This window comes from Dendrobates tinctorius, unplaced genomic scaffold (genome assembly GCF_039654945.1).
Source record: "Dendrobates tinctorius isolate UK_male_01 unplaced genomic scaffold, ASM3965494v1 ptg000011l, whole genome shotgun sequence".
Taxonomy (NCBI): Eukaryota; Metazoa; Chordata; class Amphibia; order Anura; family Dendrobatidae; genus Dendrobates; species Dendrobates tinctorius.
The window spans coordinates 79,418,554-79,439,771 of record NW_027361679.1 but is presented as its reverse complement, the minus strand read 5'-3'; the positions used below and the strand labels follow the sequence as shown (position 1 = coordinate 79,439,771).

General features: G+C 43.4%; 1 protein-coding gene across 2 annotated transcripts in view; it reads left to right on the top strand.

Moving 5' to 3' along the window:
- Positions 1 to 21,218, top strand: part of TNKS (tankyrase) — a 288,176-nt gene that overhangs the window by 242,758 nt on the left and 24,200 nt on the right. For both annotated transcript variants that reach the window (XM_073543626.1, XM_073543618.1), the window contains exons 22-25: positions 6,196 to 6,293; positions 11,855 to 11,929; positions 15,950 to 16,055; positions 20,162 to 20,348. In XM_073543626.1, the coding sequence (XP_073399727.1) occupies positions 6,196 to 6,293; positions 11,855 to 11,929; positions 15,950 to 16,055; positions 20,162 to 20,348 (466 nt within the window). The remainder of the gene's footprint in view (positions 1 to 6,195; positions 6,294 to 11,854; positions 11,930 to 15,949; positions 16,056 to 20,161; positions 20,349 to 21,218) is intronic.

The following is a 21,218-nucleotide window of genomic DNA, read 5'->3' as shown; positions in this document are numbered from 1 at the left end:
TCCTATCTATCCCAAACTATCCCAAAGAAAATTGCAAAAAATAAGCCCTAATACGGCCCCAGTGACCAAAAAATGAAAACATTACAGATCATGGAGAATGGTGACACAATAATTTATATATTATATATAATATATATATTATTTTATATGAATTTTGGGTTTTTTTTCTTTACCACTAAAATGATGAAAAAAAACGGTGGACAAGTTTGGCATTGCTGTAATTGCACTGGTGAGAAGAATCTGAATACCACAAAATGTGTGCTGTTTTTCCAGTACAATATGTGGTAAAATGAATGTGGTCATGGTGTCGTTGAAAAGTACAACTTCTGCAAAAGCAAGCCTTCATATGTCTGTGTGGACAGAAAAATAAGAAAAGCTCTACATGCAGTTATATCAGAGCCACATGTGCAGTTAGTTTTTACTGTGTATACCGTACATGCGCCACAAACTTGGGCCTCGTAGATTTTTTTAAAAAAATTGGCAATGAAATCTGTGAACGTTGAAAAGTGTGTGTACGAGAGATGCTTAACCCCTTCCTGACATCCGACGTACTATCCCGTCCATGGGACCCGGGCCCCTATGCCCATGGACGGGATAGTACGTCTACCGCGATCAGCGGCGCCCACGTGGTGAGCGCCGCTGATCGCGGCCGGGTGTCAGCTGATTATCACAGCTGACACCCGACACATTGTGTCAGGGGCAGTCACGGACCGCCCCCGACCCGTTAACCCCTTGCACACCGCGATCAAACATGATCGCGGTGTACCGGGGGTTAAAGGGAAGCATCGGCAGGGAGGGGGCTCCCTCCGTACTTCCCTGAGCCCCCCACGGCAGCGCAATGTGCAGCGCTGCTGCCGGGGGCTCCTTTCCTGCAGGCCCCCGAATCCAAGATGGCGACGGGGCCTTCGGGGGCCTGCAGGAAGCTGGCTTCCTCAGTGCCTGCAAAGCGCAGGCATGAGGAAGCCTTGTGCACTGCCTGTGACAGATCGCTGATCTGTCACAGTGATCTGTGATGTGACAGATCAGCGATCTGTCACAGAACAGTGATGTCCCACCTGGGACTATTTAATAAAGTAAAAAAAAAAAAAAAAAAAGTGTTAAAATAATTTAAAAAAAATCGCCAAATAAATTACAAAAAAAAAAAAATATTCCCCCAAATAAATCCATTTTTTTGAAAAGAAAAAAAAACAAAAACAAAAGTACACATATTAGGTATTGCCGTGTCCGTAACGACCCGCCCTATAAAACTGTCCCATTAGTTAACCCCTTTAGCAAACCCCTTAAAAAATAAAAAACGAAGCAAAAAATGATTTATCATACCGCCAAACAAAAAGTGTAATAACGCGCGATCAAAAAGACGCATATAAATATCCATGGTACCGCTGAAAACGTCATCTTGTCCCGCAAAAAACGAGCCGCCACACAGCATCATCAGCGGAAAAATAAAAAAGTTATAGCTCGCAGAATAAAGCGATGCAAAAATAATAATTTTTTATATAAAATAGTTTTCATTGCATAAAACCGACAAAACATAAAAAAAACCTAAATGAGGTATCGCTGTAATCGTACTGACCCGAAGAATAAAACCGCTTTATCAATTTTACCGCACGCAGAATGGTGTAAACGCACCCCCCCCAAAAGAAATTCATGAAACGCTGGTTTTTGTTCATTCTGCGTCCCAAAAATCGGAATAAAAAGCGATCAAAAAATGTCACGTGCCCGAAAATGGTACCAATAAAAACGTCAACTCGTCCCGCAAAAAATAAGACCTCACATGACTCGGTGGATCAAAATACGGAAAAATTATAGCTCTCAATATGTGGTGATGCAAAAACTATTTTTGCAGTAAAAAGCGTCTTTTAGCGTGTGACAGCTGCCAAACATAAAAACCGCCATAAATAGTAAATCAAACCCCCCGTTATCACCCCCTTAGTTAGGGAAAAATAATAAAATAAAAAAAATGTATTTATTTCCATTTTTCCATTACGGTTAGGTTAGGGTTAGGGCTAGGGTTAGAGCTGAGATTAGGGTTAGGGGTGTGTTGGGGTTCGGGTTGGAGTTAGAATTGGGGGTTTCCACTGTTTGGGCACATCAGGGGCTCTCCAAATGCAACATGGCGTCTGATTTCAATTCCAGCCAATTCTGAGTTGAAAAAGTCAAATGGTGCTCCTTCCCTTCCAAGCTCTGACATGCGCCCAAACAGTGTTTTACCCACACATGTAGGGTATCAGCCTACTCAGGACAAATTGCAAAGCAATTTTTGGGGTCCAATTTCTCCTGTTACCCTTAGGAAAATAAAAAATTGGGGGCAAAAATATCATTTTTGTGGAAAAAAATGATTTTTTTATTTTCACGTCCGAGCGTTATAAAATTCTGTGAAGCACTTGGGGGTTCAAAGTGCTCACCACACATCTAGATAAGTTCCGTGGGGGGTCTAGTGTCCAAAATGGGGTCACTTGTGGGGAGTTTCAATAGTTTAGGTACATCAGGGGCTCTCCAAACGCACATGACACCCGCAGACCATTCCATCAAAGTCTGCATTCCAAAACGTCACTACTTCCCTTCCGAGCCCCGACGTGTGTCCATACAGTAGTTTTCTTCCACATATGGGGTGTCAGCGTACTCATGACAAATTGGACAACAACTTTTGGGGTCCAATTTCTCCTGTTACCCTTGGGAAAATGAAAAAATTGGGGACTAATTGATCATGTTTGTGGAAAAAATGCGATTTTTTTTATTTTCATGCCCGGGCATTATAAACTTCTGTGAAGCCCTTGGGGGTTCAAAGTGCTCACCTCACATCTAGATAAGTTCCTTAGGGGGTCTAGTTTTCAAAATGTGGTCATTTGTGGGGGGTTTCCACTGTTTAGGTACATTAGGAGCTCTCCAAAGGCAACATGACACCCGCAGACCATTCCATCAAAGTCTGCATTCCAAAACGTCACTACTTCCCTTCCGAGCCCCGACGTGTGTCCATACAGTAGTTTTCTCCCACATATGGGGTATCAGCATACTCACGACAAATTGGACAACAATTTTTGGGGTCCAATTTCTCCTGGTACCCTTGGGAAAATAAAAAAAATGGTGACTAAAAGATCATGTTTGTGGAAAAAATACGAATTTTTTATTTTCACGCCCGGGCGTTATAAACTTCTGTGAAGCATTGGGGGGTTCAAAGTTCTCGCCACACATCTAGATAAGTTCCTTGGGGGGTCTAGTTTACTAAATGGTGTCATTTGTGGGGGGTTTCCACTGTTTAGGTACATCAGGGGTTTTCCAATCGCGACATGGTGTCCGATCTCAATTCCAGCCCAAAACGTCAAATGGCGCTGCTTCCCTTCCGAGCTCTGCCATGCGCCCAAATAGTGGTTTACCCCCACATGCGGGGTATCAGCGTACTCAGGACAAATTGCACAATAACTTTTAGGGTCCTGTTACCCTTGGAAAAATAAGAATTGAGGGTAAAAAGATCATTTTTGTGGAAAAAATGATTTTTTAATTGTACGGCTTTATGTTATAAACTTCTGTGAAGCCCTTGGGGGTTCAAAGTTCTCACCACACATCTAGATAAGTTCCTTAGGGGGTCTAGTTTCCAAAATGGTGTCATTTGTGGGGGGTTTCCACTGTTTTGGTACATCAGGGGTTTTCCAATCGCGACATGATGTCCGATCTCAATTCCAGCCATAAACGTCAAATGGCGCTGCTTCCCTTCTGAGCTCTGCCATGCGCCCAAATAGTGGTTTAACCCCACATGTGGGGTATCAGCGTACTCAGGAAAAATTGCACAATAACTTTTAGGGTCCTGTTACCCTTGGGAAAATAAAAATTGGGGTGAAAAGATCATTTTTGTGGAAAAAATGATTTTTTAATTGTACTGCTGTACGTTATAAACTTCTGTAAAGCCCTTGTGGGTTCAAAGTTCTCACCACATATCTAGATAAGTTCCTTGGGGGGTCTAGTTTCCAAAATGGGGTCACTTGTAGGGGGTTTCCACTGTTTAGGTACATCAGGGACTCTCCAAACGTGACATGGCATCCGATCTGAATTCCAGCCAATTTTGCATTGAAAAAGTCAAACGGCGCTCCTTCCATTCTGAGCTCTGCCATGCGCCGAAACAGTCGTTCCCCCCCACAAATCAGGTATCAGCGTACTCAGGACAAATTGCACAATAACTTTTGCAGTCCAATTTCTCCTGTTACCCTTGGTAAAATTAAAAAAACTTGAACCTGAAGTACTTTTTTTGTGAAAAAAAAGTTAGATGTTCATTTTTTTTTTTTTTAAATATTCAAAAAAATTCCTGTGACGCACCTAAAGGGTTAATAAACTTCTTGAATGTGGTTTTGAGCACCTTAAGGGGTGCAGTTTTTAGAATGGTGTCACTTTTGGGTATTTTCTATCATATAGACCCCTCAAAGTGGCTTCAAATGTGATGTGGTCCGTAAAAATAAAATGGTGTTGTAAAAATGAGAAATCGCTGGTCAAATTTTAACCCTTATAACTTCCTAACAAAAAAATATTTTGGTTCCAAAATTGTGCTGATGTAAAGTAAACATGTGGGAAATGTTAGTTATCAAGTTTTTTGGGTGCCATATCTCTGTGATTTAAGGGCATAAAAATTCAAAGTTGGAAAATTGCGAAATTTTCGCCAAATTTCCGTTTTTCTCACAAATAAACGCAAGTTGTTTGAATGAAATTTTACCACTAACATGAAGTACAATATGTCACGAGAAAACAATGTCAGAATCACCGGGATCCATGGAAGCGTTCCAGAGTTATGACCTCATAAAGGTACAGTGGTCAGAATTGTAAAAATTGGCCCGGTCATGAACGTGCAAACCACCCTTGGGGGTGAAGGGGTTAAAGGGGTTGTCCGGTGAAAACTAGTTATCGCCCATCCACAGGGTGAGAACTTAAAAATGAACCATACTTTTATTCTTTTTTTTTTTTTTTATTTGTTTTCAATATTTTTTTTGTTCTGCGTGTGATTGTAAACTTTTGCATAGTATGTCTTCATTCCTGTGTAAAAAAAAAAAAAAAAAAAAAAATTAAAGTGTTCTTCTTGGAGTACTGATGGCAGTGCAAGGGTCGGCATGTGTATCCTCTTGTGAGTGTTGTGCTAATCAGAACATCTCCTGCAGGGTTATTCCCAGAGGTAGTGAGGCGCAGGGCTAACCCTTTCCGTCCCAGCAGCTGTACTCCAAAGAGTACGTTCTGATACCAATGCTGCTAGAGACCAACAGAAACTAAATCTCTGCGCATGCCAAAATACTGGATCACCCGAGCATGCTCGGAAAACTCAAGTAACAAGTATACTCGCTCATCACTACTAAAGACAAATTCATTAATATAGTGATCTGGAAAGTTTCCATACTAGACAAAAGAATAATTACTCTTTAATTATTATGGGGGTCCGATAGCTTGGACCATTCCATTAGAATGAAGAAGTAGTGTGCATGCTTGAGCTCTGCTACATTCATTCTCGGTGGTTGTGCTCAGATTTTTCTGGCAGCACCATAGAGTATTAATAGGGCGGCTCTCGGGCTACTCCATTTTATAACCGGTATAAATATTCCCTGTTTTGCCAATTTGATGAGGGTCCCAGTGTATGCACCCACGACAAATCTCACCGGCCCCTTTTAAATCTGTAAATACAGCTATAACTATTAAATAGTCCGCTAAGAAATGTATAAATAGAATAAAAGAATAAAAGAAAACCTGGCTTTACAGTGTATTGGCAGAAACCGGACTGAGACAATTCTAATGTAGAATTATACAAACTGAATCAGGGGCGACTAAGAAACCAGTGATCACTTGAGGTTAAAGTGGTAGAAAGGACTTTCCAGCACAGAAAGATGCATCAATAATCTTAAATAAGACTGAACTACTGTTTGGCCTTGTAAGACTCCCTTGCAATGAGACCTCTCTGGAGCACCACTGAGGATTTGATCTTCCATTATTTCTTACCACAGAACACTTTGTGCAATTAATCTTCTAGACTTTTCTTTTCAAGGACTGGGTAGCTTTGAGGCATCCAGGTACAGTCACAATAATTGCTTGGCTGTGCCTCATGTTCTTCCCTTGGTCTGTGCAGAAATTTCTCATCAATGCTCCTTTTTATTCTACTCTCATAACAGCCCAGGGGCCCTTAAATCTCTTTATACGATTTTGTTACCCTTTGATTCTTTTTCATTTTAGGAACCAATCCGTACTTGACTTTTCACTGTGTTAGCCAAGGCACTGTTCTTTTGGACCTCGCTTCAGATGATAAAGAATATCAATCGGTCGAGGAAGAGGTAATTGCTCTTGAACTGAGTCTCGCTGCCTGTAAATGCACTGCAGTCATTTGATCGCTTGTTCTTTGTGCTGCAGTTGTGTTGCAGTAGACAAAATGACAATCTCCTATGAATCCGACCCACAGGCTTGGCTTTACAGGAGGGCAAAGATGGCAGCCGTGTGGGGCCTTCTGCATGCGCCAGGTGTACTATAATAACCACTCGGACTCCAGGATTGACAGCGGCATTAAAATGGTTAAATGGTTATGATTAGAGCGCTCCCCAGCTGCTGCTGTTACAGGAAGGTGGTATCTACTGGGTATAAAGTGGGCTTATCTCTTGGGACCCCTCCATACCTGGGGACCTAATGTATGACATACCAGTACATCATATATTGGAAAGGAGTTACTAAAGTTGCATCTTTTTTAATTTAAGGCTCTGTTCACATTCACACAAGGTATGGCTGTATTTCTGTCAATTTATAGAAATAGAACAAAGATAACGGCAATGGCAGAGCCTTGCATGCCAAACACAAGCTGTGCCCGGTGGGCCCTATTGTACGGTCTGTTTACTGATCTGGTGACCAGCAGGTCTGTGCTATTTATTCTGGTAAAATTGACAATCTGCAATGGAGACTTTGGCACAGATGTGAACAGAACTTAAAGCATCTTGTAATGTTAATAGTGTTATTTTAGGAGCTCTTGACACATAAAGGGCTTTGTTTGCTTTTTTAGGCTCTTACAGAGCATGTTGTGTAATAAATTAAGATGATGAGTGAGACACAGCCACTGCTGGAGCGGGAGCTGTTGTTTGTTGCATACAGTTACGATCACTTCTATCTCTTTCCACTGTCCTCTGCGAATGCTGACCAACAAATGTGTCCTCATTTCTCCTGGATCGATAAAGCTGATGCTCTGTAGAATGATCCAAAAATAGAGAAAGCTTCCAAGTTATTCCTAGCTTTACTGTGTAATCTCCTTAAAGAGGCATCATGCTGTGCGCCAGCATGAATTGTCTCATGATGATAATGATACTTGTAAGTATGCAAGTGCTTGAAATTGATCCCATTTCCATGCATTGCCATTACATACACTGTGAGAAGCATATATGTGTAAAAGACCCACTTAAGGCTTTTATGCACTAGGTAAGTAATGAGCCAGCCATCTAATCAGACTAACTACTAGACATTTGATAGCATGAGTGCAGTACTTTAAGAGATATTTCCATTTCTAAGAACCAATCCCAATAGGTAGTAGGTGTAATATTATTATTAGCAACTTCCTCCAATGATAAATTTAGTATAGTTGTTCAGATTAGCTATGTCACCCCATGTGCAGGGCATTGCAGTAGTTTGGGTATCCATGGTTATGACCACTCTCATATAGTGACAGTTGGTTAGAAAGCTCTTAGTGGTCGTAACCATGGATACCTAAGCTACTGCAATTCCCTGCATGAGGTAAGTGTCAAAACAAATCTGAAGAACTGTACCACATTTTTCATTGAAGGTATTTGTGAATATCATTATACCTATTATTATTATCCTCATAGATTGTAAGTTTGCGAGCAGGACCCTCATTCCTCTTGGTATCTGTTTTGATCTATGTGATTATTGTAATGTCTGTTGTCTGTACAAGTCCCCTCTAAAATGTAAAGTGCTGCGGAATATGTTGGCGCTATAGAAATAAAATTATTATTATTACTACACATATTGGGAAAGGGTCATGGAGATGAGAATACCCCTTAACATTGTAACATTCTATAGAGCAGACCTGGGTAAAGTGCAGCCTGCGGACCACATCCGGCCCTCTGGCTGTCTCAGTTCAGCCCGTGGACCGAGACAGCCGTGGGGCTGGAAACCTGAGGTCCATGGGCTGCACCGTGCCCGCCCGCTCGCTTTGGTGGAGGAGGGGCCTCCGGCCACTGCCTCCGCCAATCGCCGTGACGCGATTACGTTTTTCATCGCATCAGTGCTCCAGAGGCAGAAGCAGGGCGCCTGGGAACGGGACCAAGGTATGTAGTGCTTTTTTTCATGTGTATGAATATGGGGGTGAACATTGGGATTCTATGGAAGTCGACATAGGGATTCTATGGGGGTGACCTGCAGCACATGGGGAGGCTATGGGAAGGCTGTATACTGTCATGCAGTATGCAGTTTATGCGAAGGCTGTGTGGGGCTCATGCCATATATAGGGAGGCTGTGTGGGGCTCACACCGTATATAGGGAGGCTGTGTGGGGCTCACACCGTATATAGGGAGGCTGTGTGGGGCTCACACCGTATATAGGGAGGCTGTGTGGGGCTCACGCCGTATATAGGGAGGCTGTGTGGGGCTCACGCCGTATATAGGGAGGCTGTGTGGGGCTCACGCCGTATATAGGGAGGCTGTGTGGGGCTCACGCCGTATATAGGGAGGCTGTGTGGGGCTCACGCCGTATATAGGGAGGCTGTGTGGGGCTCATGCCGTATATGGGGAGGCTGTGTGGGGCTCATGCCGTATATGGGGAGGCTGTGTGGGGCTCATGCCGTATATGGGGAGGCTATGTGGGGCTCATGCCGTGTATGGGGAGGCTGTGTGAGGCTCATGCCACATATGGGGGAGGCTGTGTTGGGCTCATGCTGTATATGAGGGGCTGTTGGAGGGTTTAAAGATATAGAGAGGGGGTGTCAGCTTACGTCTGCTCAATATTAAGTGATACAATTAATATTAATAAATTAATATTGAGTAGAATTAATTTCTAGCTATTGGATCGGCCCTCCACAACAGTCATGGTCTCTCATGTGGCCCCTCAGGAAAATTAATTGCATACCCCTAGAGTGTACTTGACGAGCACTATTTATCACTGAGGAGACTGTAAATACTTTAAAGTATTTGGGCAAAGTGCATCCGGCCCTCCGACAGTCTCAGGCCGGCCCGTGGACCGATACAGCCGTGGGGCTGGAAAAATGAGGTCCGTGGGCCGCACCATTTCCTCCCGCGCGCTGTCAGCATTGGTGGAGGAGGGGCCTCCGGCCACTTCCTCCACCAATCAGCGTGTGAAACAGCTGACGCGATAACATGTCATCGCGTCAGCTGTGTACCACCGGAGAGTCAGCACTCCGGAGGCAGAAGCAGAGCACCTGGGAACGGGACAAGGCGAGTATGTGTATATTATTATTTATTTATTTTTTTTATGTGTAAGGATATGCGGGTGACGTGCAGGACATGGGGATTCTATGGGGGTGACGTGCAGCACATGGGGATTCATGCAATATATGGGGACGCTGTGTGGGGCTCAATCAGTATATGGGGAGGCTGTGGGGGCCTCATGCAGTATATGGGACGCTGTGTGGGGCCTCATTCAGTATGTGGAGAGACTGTAGGTCTCATGCTGTATATAAGGAGGCTGTGTGGGGCTCATGCTGTACATGGGGAGGCTGTGTGGGGCTCATGCTGTACATGGGGAGGCTGGGTGGGGCTCATGCCATACATGGGGAGGCTGCGTGGGGCTCATGCCGTACATGGGGAGGCTGCGTGGGGCTCATGCCGTACATGGGGAGGCTGCGTGGGGCTCATGCCGTACATGGGGAGGCTGCGTGGGGCTCATGCCGTACATGGGGAGGCTGCGTGGGGCTCATGCCGTACATGGGGAGGCTGCGTGGGGCTCATGCCGTACATGGGGAGGCTGCGTGGGGCTCATGCCGTACATGGGGAGGCTGCGTGGGGCTCATGCCGTACATGGGGAGGCTGCGTGGGGCTCATGCCGTACATGGGGAGGCTGCGTGGGGCTCATGCCGTACATGGGGAGGCTGCGTGGGGCTCATGCCGTACATGGGGAGGCTGCGTGGGGCTCATGCCGTACATGGGGAGGCTGCGTGGGGCTCATGCCGTACATGGGGAGGCTGCGTGGGGCTCATGCCGTACATGGGGAGGCTGCGTGGGGCTCATGCCGCATATATAGTAGGCTGTGTGAGGCTCATGCTGTATATAAGGGGCTGTGGGGGGGGGGGGTTTAAAGATATATATATAGGGGGGGTGTCAGCATACTTAATTCTGCTCAATATTAAGTGATGCAATTAATATTAATTAATATTGAGTAGAATTAATTTCAAGCTATTGGTTCTGCCCTCCACAACAGTCATGGTGTGGCCCCTCGGGAAAGTTAATTGCCCACCCCTGCTTTAAAGGGATCTTATGTTGTGAGTAAATAGACATTAAAGCAAACTTATCAGGATTTTATACCCCAAAATACAGGCATGCATGTGAAGGTGCATTAAAGGGAAGATCAGCAGGTTTTTGACATGTAATCTGCTAGTTGCATGATGTAGGGGCAAAGACCCCGATTCCAGCGATGTGTCACTTAGCTCACGGATTGCAGCAGTTATGATAAAATGACAATTTTCTCTGTTGCAGAGATTAGAAGGCGGAGCTCTGTGTAACCCCACCCACACCACTGATTGGCAGCTTTCTGTGTACACAGTGCTGGGAGTGTGTTTGGACTATGAGGAACAATGCACTTAGTTCTGTAGTGATGATTGATTTCCTGCTGCTAAAACCCTGATTTTATTGAAACGTCAAGACAGCCTACTAGATGGCACATCACTGGAATCAGGATCTCTGCCTCTACATCGTGCTGCTCTCAGATGATAGTCAAAAACCTGTTGACACGTTCCCTTTACTACTGATGAAATTGTATTTTAATGAGTGGGTTGTCACTTACAGCTCTACTTCTCCCCTCTCCCTATTCATCACCCAGTACCTATCTCCTGTCTGACGGGTCAGTCATATTTGTCTGGTCAGACAGCAGGCAAGGAATAGGGAGAGGATGCAGAGCTATGAGTGCAGTACCCACCCCACTACACTTGCAATTCCGCATTCAAGTTCAGCTATGGATTTCTCTAAAATGGCTAAACAGATTTCTACTAGGAAGAGAAGGATTTAAGCACCTTTACATACATCCTTTTATACATTGTATAATTAAATCTTTTATTTTAGTTTTTACGTTTTTTTTATGCATCAGTTCTAAAACTTGGGAAGTTCTTTGCTTGCTGTGAATGGGAACCTTCATTGCATTGATTTCTTTAGAGCTGCATGTCTCATTGCAAGTCGCAAATAATTGTGGAGCAGCAAGATTCCTTAGGAAGGTTAATTAGCTGCAAGGAGAGATTTTGTAAGCCACAAATCATTGATCTGAAAAGATTAGGAAGTTGTCCATCTTTTTATTATACACAACATAAGTTTTGTGCATACCAGCCAGCATTCCCCTACTAATGAGAAACCCCGTCTACGCTCATTTTCAAATGTCACATGTTGGTGGGGTTTTTTTTATCCTGATAATTATGTCTATCTTTGTAAACTGCACAAAGGTACCTACCGATATAAAGTTTCAGGGAATGGTCACACACAATTTGGTGCAGTAATTTATATAGCTGAATTTTTTCAAACGTGAATGAGGTTCTTTCTGCAGCATATGCATGGATTTCTACAAGACCAATTCAGATGAGGTTTCTGCAGCAAATCTGCTGTGTGTGAATATCCCTAATGAGCTTGTGTTGCTTGTTCCTGATGTCATTGTATGGCACTAAATATACTTTCTTCTTTCACAGATGCAAAACTCTATCCGTGAGCACAGAGATGGGGGCAACGCTGGTGGGGTTTTCAACCGATACAATGTGATCAGGGTATGTTATCACTTGTTAGTCTAGATCTACCCTATTTTTTTGGACTATAGGCATTCTTTTTATCAAGAAAAATTTTTGCTAAACATTGTACATCTTAAACTCAGGAGGACGCCACCAACTATCGCAAACACTGACAGTGTCCTTCCCAATCACTAAGAAAAGAGCTCTTTCCTCTGGCCCGACACTGTTCTGTCTGATCGGTGCAGGGCAGGAGTGAAAGAGCAGGTCCTCGAGTCCCCTATATGTGGAGATAACGTTCAATCTTAAGAACACACCTGACTGACTAGCTGAAAGACCTTTTAGGTAATGTTGGTCATTCATATGTCTGTAAGAAACTTCAAATTGTGATGTGCTTTTCCATAGCTGAGCTGTATGTATTGTAGCTGTGTGATGCATATATAATATGCGGGCTATAAAGCTTCGTTTTTAACCCCATCATGACAGAGCCCTTTTTTTTTTGTTTTTGCACTTGTGATGTTTGCTCCTCTTATTCCCAGAGCCATAACTTTTTTTTTTCCGTCAATATGGCCGTGTGAGGGCCTGTTTTTTGCTGGACGAGTTGTACTTTTGAACTACACCATTGGTTTTATCATATTGTGTACTCCAAAACGGGAAAAAAATTCCAAGTGCTGTGAAATTGCAAAAAAAAGTGCAATTCTACAACTGTTTTTTTGGATTTTTTTTTTTTTTTTACCATGTTCACTAATTGCTAAAACTGACCTGCAATTATGATTCGCCAGGTCATTATGAGTTGGTAGATACCAAACATGTCTAGGTTCTTTTATGTTTGCCGTATACACTCGCGTATAAGCCGAGATTTTCAGCCCATTTTTTGGGCTGAAAGTCCCCCTCTCGGCGAGGGAGCGGGGGTGTCTGATCATACTTACCCTCCCGGCACAGTCTCTGCAGCCCCGCTTCTCCCGGTCTCAAGCTCCTTCCTTCAGCGGTCACGTGGTACAGCTCATTAAAGTCATGAATATGAGACCGGGAGAAGCGGGGCTGCAGAGATCGCGCCAGGAGGGGGTAAGTATATGCAATATTCACCTGACCTTGGACCATCGCTGCGCGCTACTCTGTCCTCCGCGTCCTCTAGCTGTGATGTTCAAGTCAGAGGGCGCGGTGACGTGCACACCCCACCCTCTGCTGCCTGAACGTCACTGACAGAGGGACCCGGAAGAGACAGAGCGGCAGCTATGGAGCGGGGACAGGTGAATATCACAGGTGCCGGAGCCCTGAGCCAGCGGTGACACCGGCACCTGTCCCCGCCTGCTCAGGGCCCCGGCACCTGGCCCCCAGCGACAGAGAGGGGAGTATGTAATTTTTTTTATTTGCAGCAGCGACTCCACGACTCCGACTCCACAGCCCTGGTATTTTGTATGGAGCATCTTATGGGGCCATCTTGAACTGTATGAAGCATTATATGGGGCTTCTGATTCAATATGGATATTCAAAAATATTTAACCTACTGATGTCTCAATTAATTTTACTTTTATTGGTATCTATTTTTATTTTTGAAATTTACCAGTAGCTGCTGCATTTTCCACCCTAAGTTTATACACGAGTCAATAAGTTTTCCCAGTTTTTTAGGTGGGTCAGCTTATACTCGGGTCGTCTTATACACGAGTATATAGGGTAAGTGGTGAAAAAAATCCAAAATTTGTTTAAAAAAAAAAAATTGCGCCATTTTCAGATATCCGTCTCCATTTTTCGTGATCTCAGGTTGGGTGAGGGATTAATTTTTGTGTGCCGAGGTGACGTTTTTAATGATACCATTTTCTTGCAGATATGATCTTTTGATCGCCCGTTTTTGCATTTTAATACACATGCTGCAGAGAAACAATAACAATAAATTTATTACATTCATATTCTACCCTGCAGCATTAAAATTTCTGGCATTGCTTCACCCCTTCCCCTACTTCTTTAGACCGGTTTTCTGCTTTCACAAACTGGGGTGCCTCTTATAGTGCAGGTCCAAAAAATATAGCATTTCTTTTTTGCCTTTAAAAACTAATTTTCCTAATGTATTATATTGAATAAATGCAAAATACTAATAAAAATGTGTTTTCTGTGCTGTCAAAAATGTTGAAAAGGGAACCTGTCAGTTTATTCTGCCCAAACAGGTGGCAGCATGAAACCAAGCCTTGCTGCACGATTGTAGCCAAGTGTAGCTCCGGCGCATGCACACACACTCAGTGAAGCTGAGAGCTAAAACCAACTTCAGTACGCACGCTAGGGTAGCTGCTCGTCAGGGTGCATGCATGGATCGCTAATGGACAATGAGCAAGCGCGGATCAACAATTACATATTGCGCAAGCGCAGCTCCCCCAATACACACGGCGCAAGCGGTGCAAAACAAGAAACCCTGCGCAAGTGTAATATATACAGTGTTGTTAGCACAACCCCAGGAACAATTCAAATTGCATGGGCAGGTAGAAGCCTGACTGAACGCAATGAAGTACACCCCATCACTAAACGAGCAGGGAAGATATAACTATATAAAGTGGGGGTTTTTTTATAAGGATTACAGCAGCGATTTTAACCCCTTAATGACCAGGGGTATTTTTGGTTTTACATTTTCATTTTTCCCTCCCCTTCTTTCCAGAGCCATAACTTTTTTATTTTTCCGTTTATATGGCCATGTGAGGGCTTATTTTTTGCGGGACGAGTTGTACTTTTAAATGACATCATTGGTTTTACCATATCTTGTACTCGAAAACGGGAAAAAAATTCCAAGTGCGGTGAAATTGCAAAAAAAGTGCAATCCCACACTTGTTTTTTGCTTGGCTTTTTTGTTAGGTTCACTAGATGCTAAATCTGACCTGCCATTATGATTCTCCAGGTCATTACGAGTTCATAGACACCAAACGTGTCTATGTCCTCTTTTATCTAAGTGGTGAAAAAAAATTCCAAAGTTTGCTAAAAAAAAAAAAAAAATTTGCGCAATTTTCCGAGACCCGTAGCATCCCCATTTTTCATGATCTGGGGTCGGGTGAGGGCTTATTTTTTCCGTGCCGGACTGACGTTTTTAATGATACCACTTTTGTGCAGATACGTTCTTTTGATCACCCGTTATTGCATTTTAATGCAATGTCTTGGTAACCAAAAAAACGTAATTCTGGCGTTTTTAATTTTTTTCTCGCTACGCCGTTTAGCGATGGGGTTAATGCTTTTTTTTTATTGATCGGGCGATTCTGAACGCGGCGATACCTAATATGTGTATGTGGGATTTTTTTTTTACTGTTTTATTTTGATTGGGGCGAAAGGGGGGTGATTTGAACTTTTAGGTTTTTTAAATTTTTTTTTATTTTTAAACATTTTTTTTTTTTTTTTTTACTTTTGGCATGCTTCAATAGCCTCCATAGGAGGCTAGAAGCTTGCGCAACCCGATCGGCTCTGCTACATATGGGCGATGAGCAGATCGCCCATATGTAGCAGATTTACTGCTGTGCTTTCAGCGCCGACCACCGGGTGGCGCTGAAAGCCATATGCCTGGAACAACCATAGAGGTCTCATAGAGACCTCTGGTTGTCCAGGCAACATGACGCCGACCCCCGATCACGTGACGGGGGTCGGTGATGACGTCATTTCCGGCCCGGCGGCCGGAAATGCTATTTAAATGCCCGCTGTCAGCATTGACAGCGGCATTTAACTAGTTAATAGGCGCGGGCGGACGGCGATTCCGCTCGCGCCTATTGCGAGCACATGTCAGCTGTTCATAACAGCTGACATGTCCCGGCTTTGATGCTGGCTCAGCGCCGGAGCCCTCATCAAAGCAGGGGAAATGTCTGATGACGGACTGTGTCCGTCATTGGACATTAAGGGGTTAATGGGAAAAACGTTAGTGACGCACATTGCATCACTAACAACAATGCACTGGGGACACTACATGCTGCAAAGGATGTGACAGGTTCCCTTTAATTGGTCTTTCCAACCCAGAAAATGGGGGGCAGACGCTTGCAATGCAAATTTTCTGTTTTAGTGCTTATTTTTATTTTGACTTCTTTGTATGTTTTCCCACAGATACAAAAGGTTGTAAATAAAAAACTCAGAGAAAGATTCTGTCACCGCCAAAAGGAAGTGTCTGAAGAAAACCATAACCACCACAATGAACGCATGCTGTTCCATGGTATGATGCTTTCTCCTTAGAGTTATTCATGTTATCGAGGGGGGAGTCTGGGGTCTTTTTATTTATTTTTTTTTTAGATCTTTGTTTATAAAAAATATTTATTTAAATATATTTATTATTGCGTTATCTGAATCCTTAGCAAAGTAGAGAAGCTTCTTCCAAACTCTGGACCTGCTGATAGGATATATGGATACACAAGACTAAAAGGGCTGAATCTAGTTCTGGCCTAGCCTTGCTCTTACTTACACTCACACAATTTAATTTTAACTAATTAAAAGAAATTTGCTTCTGCTGTGTTTAGTAAAGCAAAAATGATTGTCCTAGCCCTACTTGCCAAAGCTTAGAATGAGTTTCCCCATTTCCGAATATAAATGTTTTCATTCACTGGCAGCCAGCAGATCTCATGAAATGACACACAACGAGTATTAGGTTTAACAAATATTAAACCTGGCAATGGGGCAAAGACCCAGCAAGTCCAAAAACACACTTCCACAATTCCCTCTGTCTAATGCAGGCTACAAATTCTCAGCAGTTATGGATTATTTTACATGTTTTTTCTAGTAAGGCATTCATTTCATACAGTAAGAGCAGTCTACAGATATACTGTGCCAGCAATCTTCCTAGAAAAGAACAACAGTATGGAGTCTGTGTATTGTGCTGATGAGATCTGGCCGTCAGCTCCTGTGTGTATATAAAGCAGGAAAAGTAAATGTTCCTAAAGGATTGAAAGCATCTCATTCTACATGAAGCCTGTTTTGTATCAATATCCACATAGATCAGCATAGGCTATGTGCACACGCTGCGGCTTCACCCGCGGATTTGTATCTGCGGATCTGCAGGTAAAACCGCAGATAGAATGACCTGCGGATTGGCCAGCGGTTTTCCCCTGCGGTTTGACACCTGGACAATGGAATAGGTGGCAAACTGCAGCGGAGTCCGCAGAAAGAATTGACATGTCAGTTCTTTCTGCGGATTCAAAACAGCAGCTTTTCCGCAGTGGAAAAACCGCAGTATGTGCACTGTGGTATGTAAGTCACATACACTTACATTGTACTGTACACTGTCTGCAGAACTGCTGCGAATCCGCAGAGGCCAAATCCGCAGCAGAATCCGCAGCGTGTGCACATAGCCTGAGGCTATGGTCTCTTTCACACATCAGTTTTTTGCCGTCAGGCGCGATCCGGCTTTTTTTTGTAAAACCGGATCCGGCGAAATGCAATGCCGGATCCAGTTTTTCCCCATTGACTTGCATTAGCGCCGGATCGCATTGCGTTTCATCCGTTTTTTGCCGGATCCGGCTACTTGTCTCATTCCGGCGTCTGGAAAAAACGGCTACTGTAACGTTTTTTGCCTCCGGCGAAAAAGCCGGAAGTGCCGGATCCAACGCTTCCGGCTTTTTGCCACAATGAAAGTCTATGGGCGCCGGAATGCGCCGGATCCAGAAAAAGACAGATCCAGCCACCGGATCCGTTTTCTTAAGTCTGCACATGCTCAGATCCAATTGGCCAACCCCCAGGAAACAGATATAACCTGCTTGACGGATCCGGCAGAAAAACGGATCCGTTTCTACAGTTCTCCAAAATTTTTGCCGGATCCGTTTTTTCTAAAAATAGCCGGATCCTGCCTGACGGCAAAAAACTGATGTGTGAAAGTTGCCTAAGAATGAATGGTAGGGATATCCATTTCCTACAAATACTCGTAATACAAAAATACTTGGAAATCTGGTATGTTTCCCAGTAACCACACCGAGTCACTGTCTGACCGTGTTAATGACAAAAAAAATAACATTCAATAAACGTTGTTAAAAGGGTGGCAGTTCTTCAAACGTAGGGAATCGGGCTTGGTAACATCCTAAGCTCACCCGGAGCAGAAGTGAATCCAGCATTACTTTAGTTGTGAATGTGGTAAGCATGCATGCCAGAGCACGCAAAATGGTATGCATCAGCTTTTCTTGTGGAGGCTACAGTGACATCCAAATGATGTTCATCCACCTCATCCTAATAGGAGGCAGTTGGAGACTTCTGTTTCACAGGCTTAATTTGTTTTGAATCCAACGAGAATAATTCATAGCCTGACAGGATGCGTCATAAAATAGGGGATCTTTAGGTTTTTTAAACATCTCTTGATATCCATGAATTGGGCCCAATTTTTCTGTACTTTTGCACAGAATTCTAGATAAATGAAGACTTTGCTCCCATGTATGGACATTTCTTTGAGATACCCTGCCTGTCTGAGGATAATGTAAATGGGAGCTTTTCACTCAATTCATGCTGCCCAAACAATCGGCAGCGTGAATCAGTACCTGTGTTTTTCCTTGAAACCATCTCCATTTCAGTGAACGTAGTTTGAAGAGCAGGGTGGCCTCAGCGTTGTGCCCTTTTATTCCTTTGCTTTTGTGCCCTTGTCACTTTATTTGATTCATAGGTGTCTACCGAGTGTGTTCACAGGGAGAGACCTGTCAATCACCTGAAGCAGTGCATTGAGGAGCCAGCTAGGGTCAGCCCTTGCTCTTCAAACTGGAAGAGTGTTTCAGAGAAAAACATACCTATGCTCTGATTCATGTTGCTTGTTGTTTGGACTGGTCCCTTGAATCAGGATGGGTCATGGAGGGTCACCAGGTGGAGGCGGGCAAGTAGGGGCTATATGTGCCTGCTGAATTAACAAAGATGGGAGAAGATAGCTTTCCCCATAGATTTTGGTATCCAAAAGGCTATGTGTAGATTATTTCTGCCATTTTTTTTCTCTAAATTGTCTTTATTAGTCAGCAATGACACATTATGTGCAGTTTTCTTAAGGTCTCTGTAAATAGGTGGGAATTTATCCTCAACAGAGACTGCCTTCTAGCTACACATTCTTTCATTAGCCTCATGTCAATTTTGTTTTATGTGATGCACCTCTTCTTTCAGCCCACCCAGCTGCTCACAAATTGTTATTAGAGTAGAATTCTATGCAGTCACCGCAGTAAAATCATCCCATAGAGAGGGGCTCTTGTATCTGCTCCCCTGATGGGGAGGAAGGAGAAGCCTATTGTTTTCTTGTAGGCAAACATCATTTTTCTATAGAGATTCCCAGTATCTGTCACCGCTGTAACATCCATTTCAGGAGGGAAGAGAACACAAGTATCTTCATTAAAGCACCACTCCGTTTTGTTTTCATTATGGTGTCAATAGTGTAAGTTCCCTGACTCCCTACTGTTATACTTACCAGTACCAACCGTTGTCTTCTGCGCCTGCTGCCACCACTCCTGATCCGCCATCTTGTTAGAGCCAACGCTCACGATTTCTCAGTGTAAGTCTATGGGAGCCTCGTTCTGACCTCTTTCTGTCTCGTATCGACTTACATTGAGAAGTGACTCACTCAGCAAATACTGGAGCGACCCTGCAGGTCACAAACTGTGAACGATGTCCAGAGCAACGCTGATAAGTGACTGCAGCTGGTAAGCTTATTATTAAGTGCAGGGAACTTACATTACTAAAACCACGCCAATGGTGAAATAAAAAATAATGCTGGAGGGTTGCTATAATAGAGGGAGGCAAAGCATTAAAAAGAGAGAATGTAGCCATCTCACCTTCAGTGTGTATAGGATGTAAGCCTCAACCCAACGGAACATGGTGTCATCATGCATAGTCCATAGCAAGAGGAAAATGTTCCAGATCTTGAGGATCAAATCATCCAGTTTATTCCAATATTCTCCTCAAGATCTGGAGCGTTTTCACTTTCCCTCTTGCAGGTTGAGTAGTAGCAGTGCAGGCAAATCTGCTGGCTGGAGTGTTGAGCAAGTGTGCCATATCTGAAATGCTCCACTTCCGATCCATTGTCACTCTACTTACTGCAGGTCATGCAGGTCATACAATATGTATGTATGTATGTTCATGTTAACAACCATGGAATGCCAAAAAAAGGGACAATGTGTTTCGGGCTTATCCTACCTAATGTTTGTAATTAAACTTGAATTTCAACATTTTTGTTGAATCTACAGTATAATACTTGCCGTTCCACTTCCTTGGATCATCACCAGCTTTCTGTGATGTGTCTGGCTTGCAGTCTTGACTACAGAGAAATACAACACATCACACTCTAATTTGTTCTTTTCTTTTCTCTAACAGGTTCTCCCTTTATCAATGCAATCATTCACAAAGGGTTTGATGAGCGGCATGCATATATTGGGGGCATGTTTGGCGCTGGCATCTATTTTGCAGAAAATTCATCTAAAAGCAATCAGTATGTTTATGGCATAGGTGGAGGAACGGGGTGCCCGACACACAAGGATAGATCCTGCTACATTTGCCACAGGTTTGTGTAAAATTGGGAGCAAATGTCATTATGTATGTACTGTGGTCTCAAAAGCCAAAAAGTAACACTAGACCTTCACGAGCCAGAAGTGGAGGGAACTTGTATTACTAAGAGTACAATTTCTGCTATTCTGTATATACTTTATATACAGGGTGGGCCATTTATATGGATACACCTAAATAAAATGGGAATGGTTGGTGACCCAGATCGGCACTCTGAATTTGCAGAATGGGCAAAACAAAAACTGGAACAGGACCCTCAATTTACACAGAACATTATGTTCAGTGATGAGGCAAACTGTTTTGGGTGGGCCATTTATATGGATACACCTAAATAAAATGGGAATGGTGACAGTTTTCTTGTGTAGGGTGTCTTGCATTGAAATCTGCTGTAATGACCCAGGTACTGTGTTCACCAGACATCAACACAATTTCTATCCGCTCCTCACGTGTTAACCTCTGTGACATGTCAATGGCTGTAAACAAAGTAAAACTTGTAAATTACTCATGAAAGAATAAAGTTACGTTAAAACCAAGCACACCATTGTTTTTCTTGTGAAATTCTCAATAAGTTTGATGTGTCACATGACCCTCTTCCCATTGGGAAAAAATAAAGTTGTATACAAAATATCTGACTTCAGAATGGCCGCCATGGTCACCACACATCTTGAAAAGTTTCCCCCCTCCCATATACTAATGTGCCACAAACAGGAAGTTGCTATCACCAACCATTCCCAACTTATTTAGGTGTATCCATATAAATGGCCCACCCTTTACATAACTAACCTATATAAATGGTTAACTAGCATTGAATTTGCTATCTTGTACTAATCCTGAAATACATCCTGTAGTCCAGTGCTGTATTTATAAT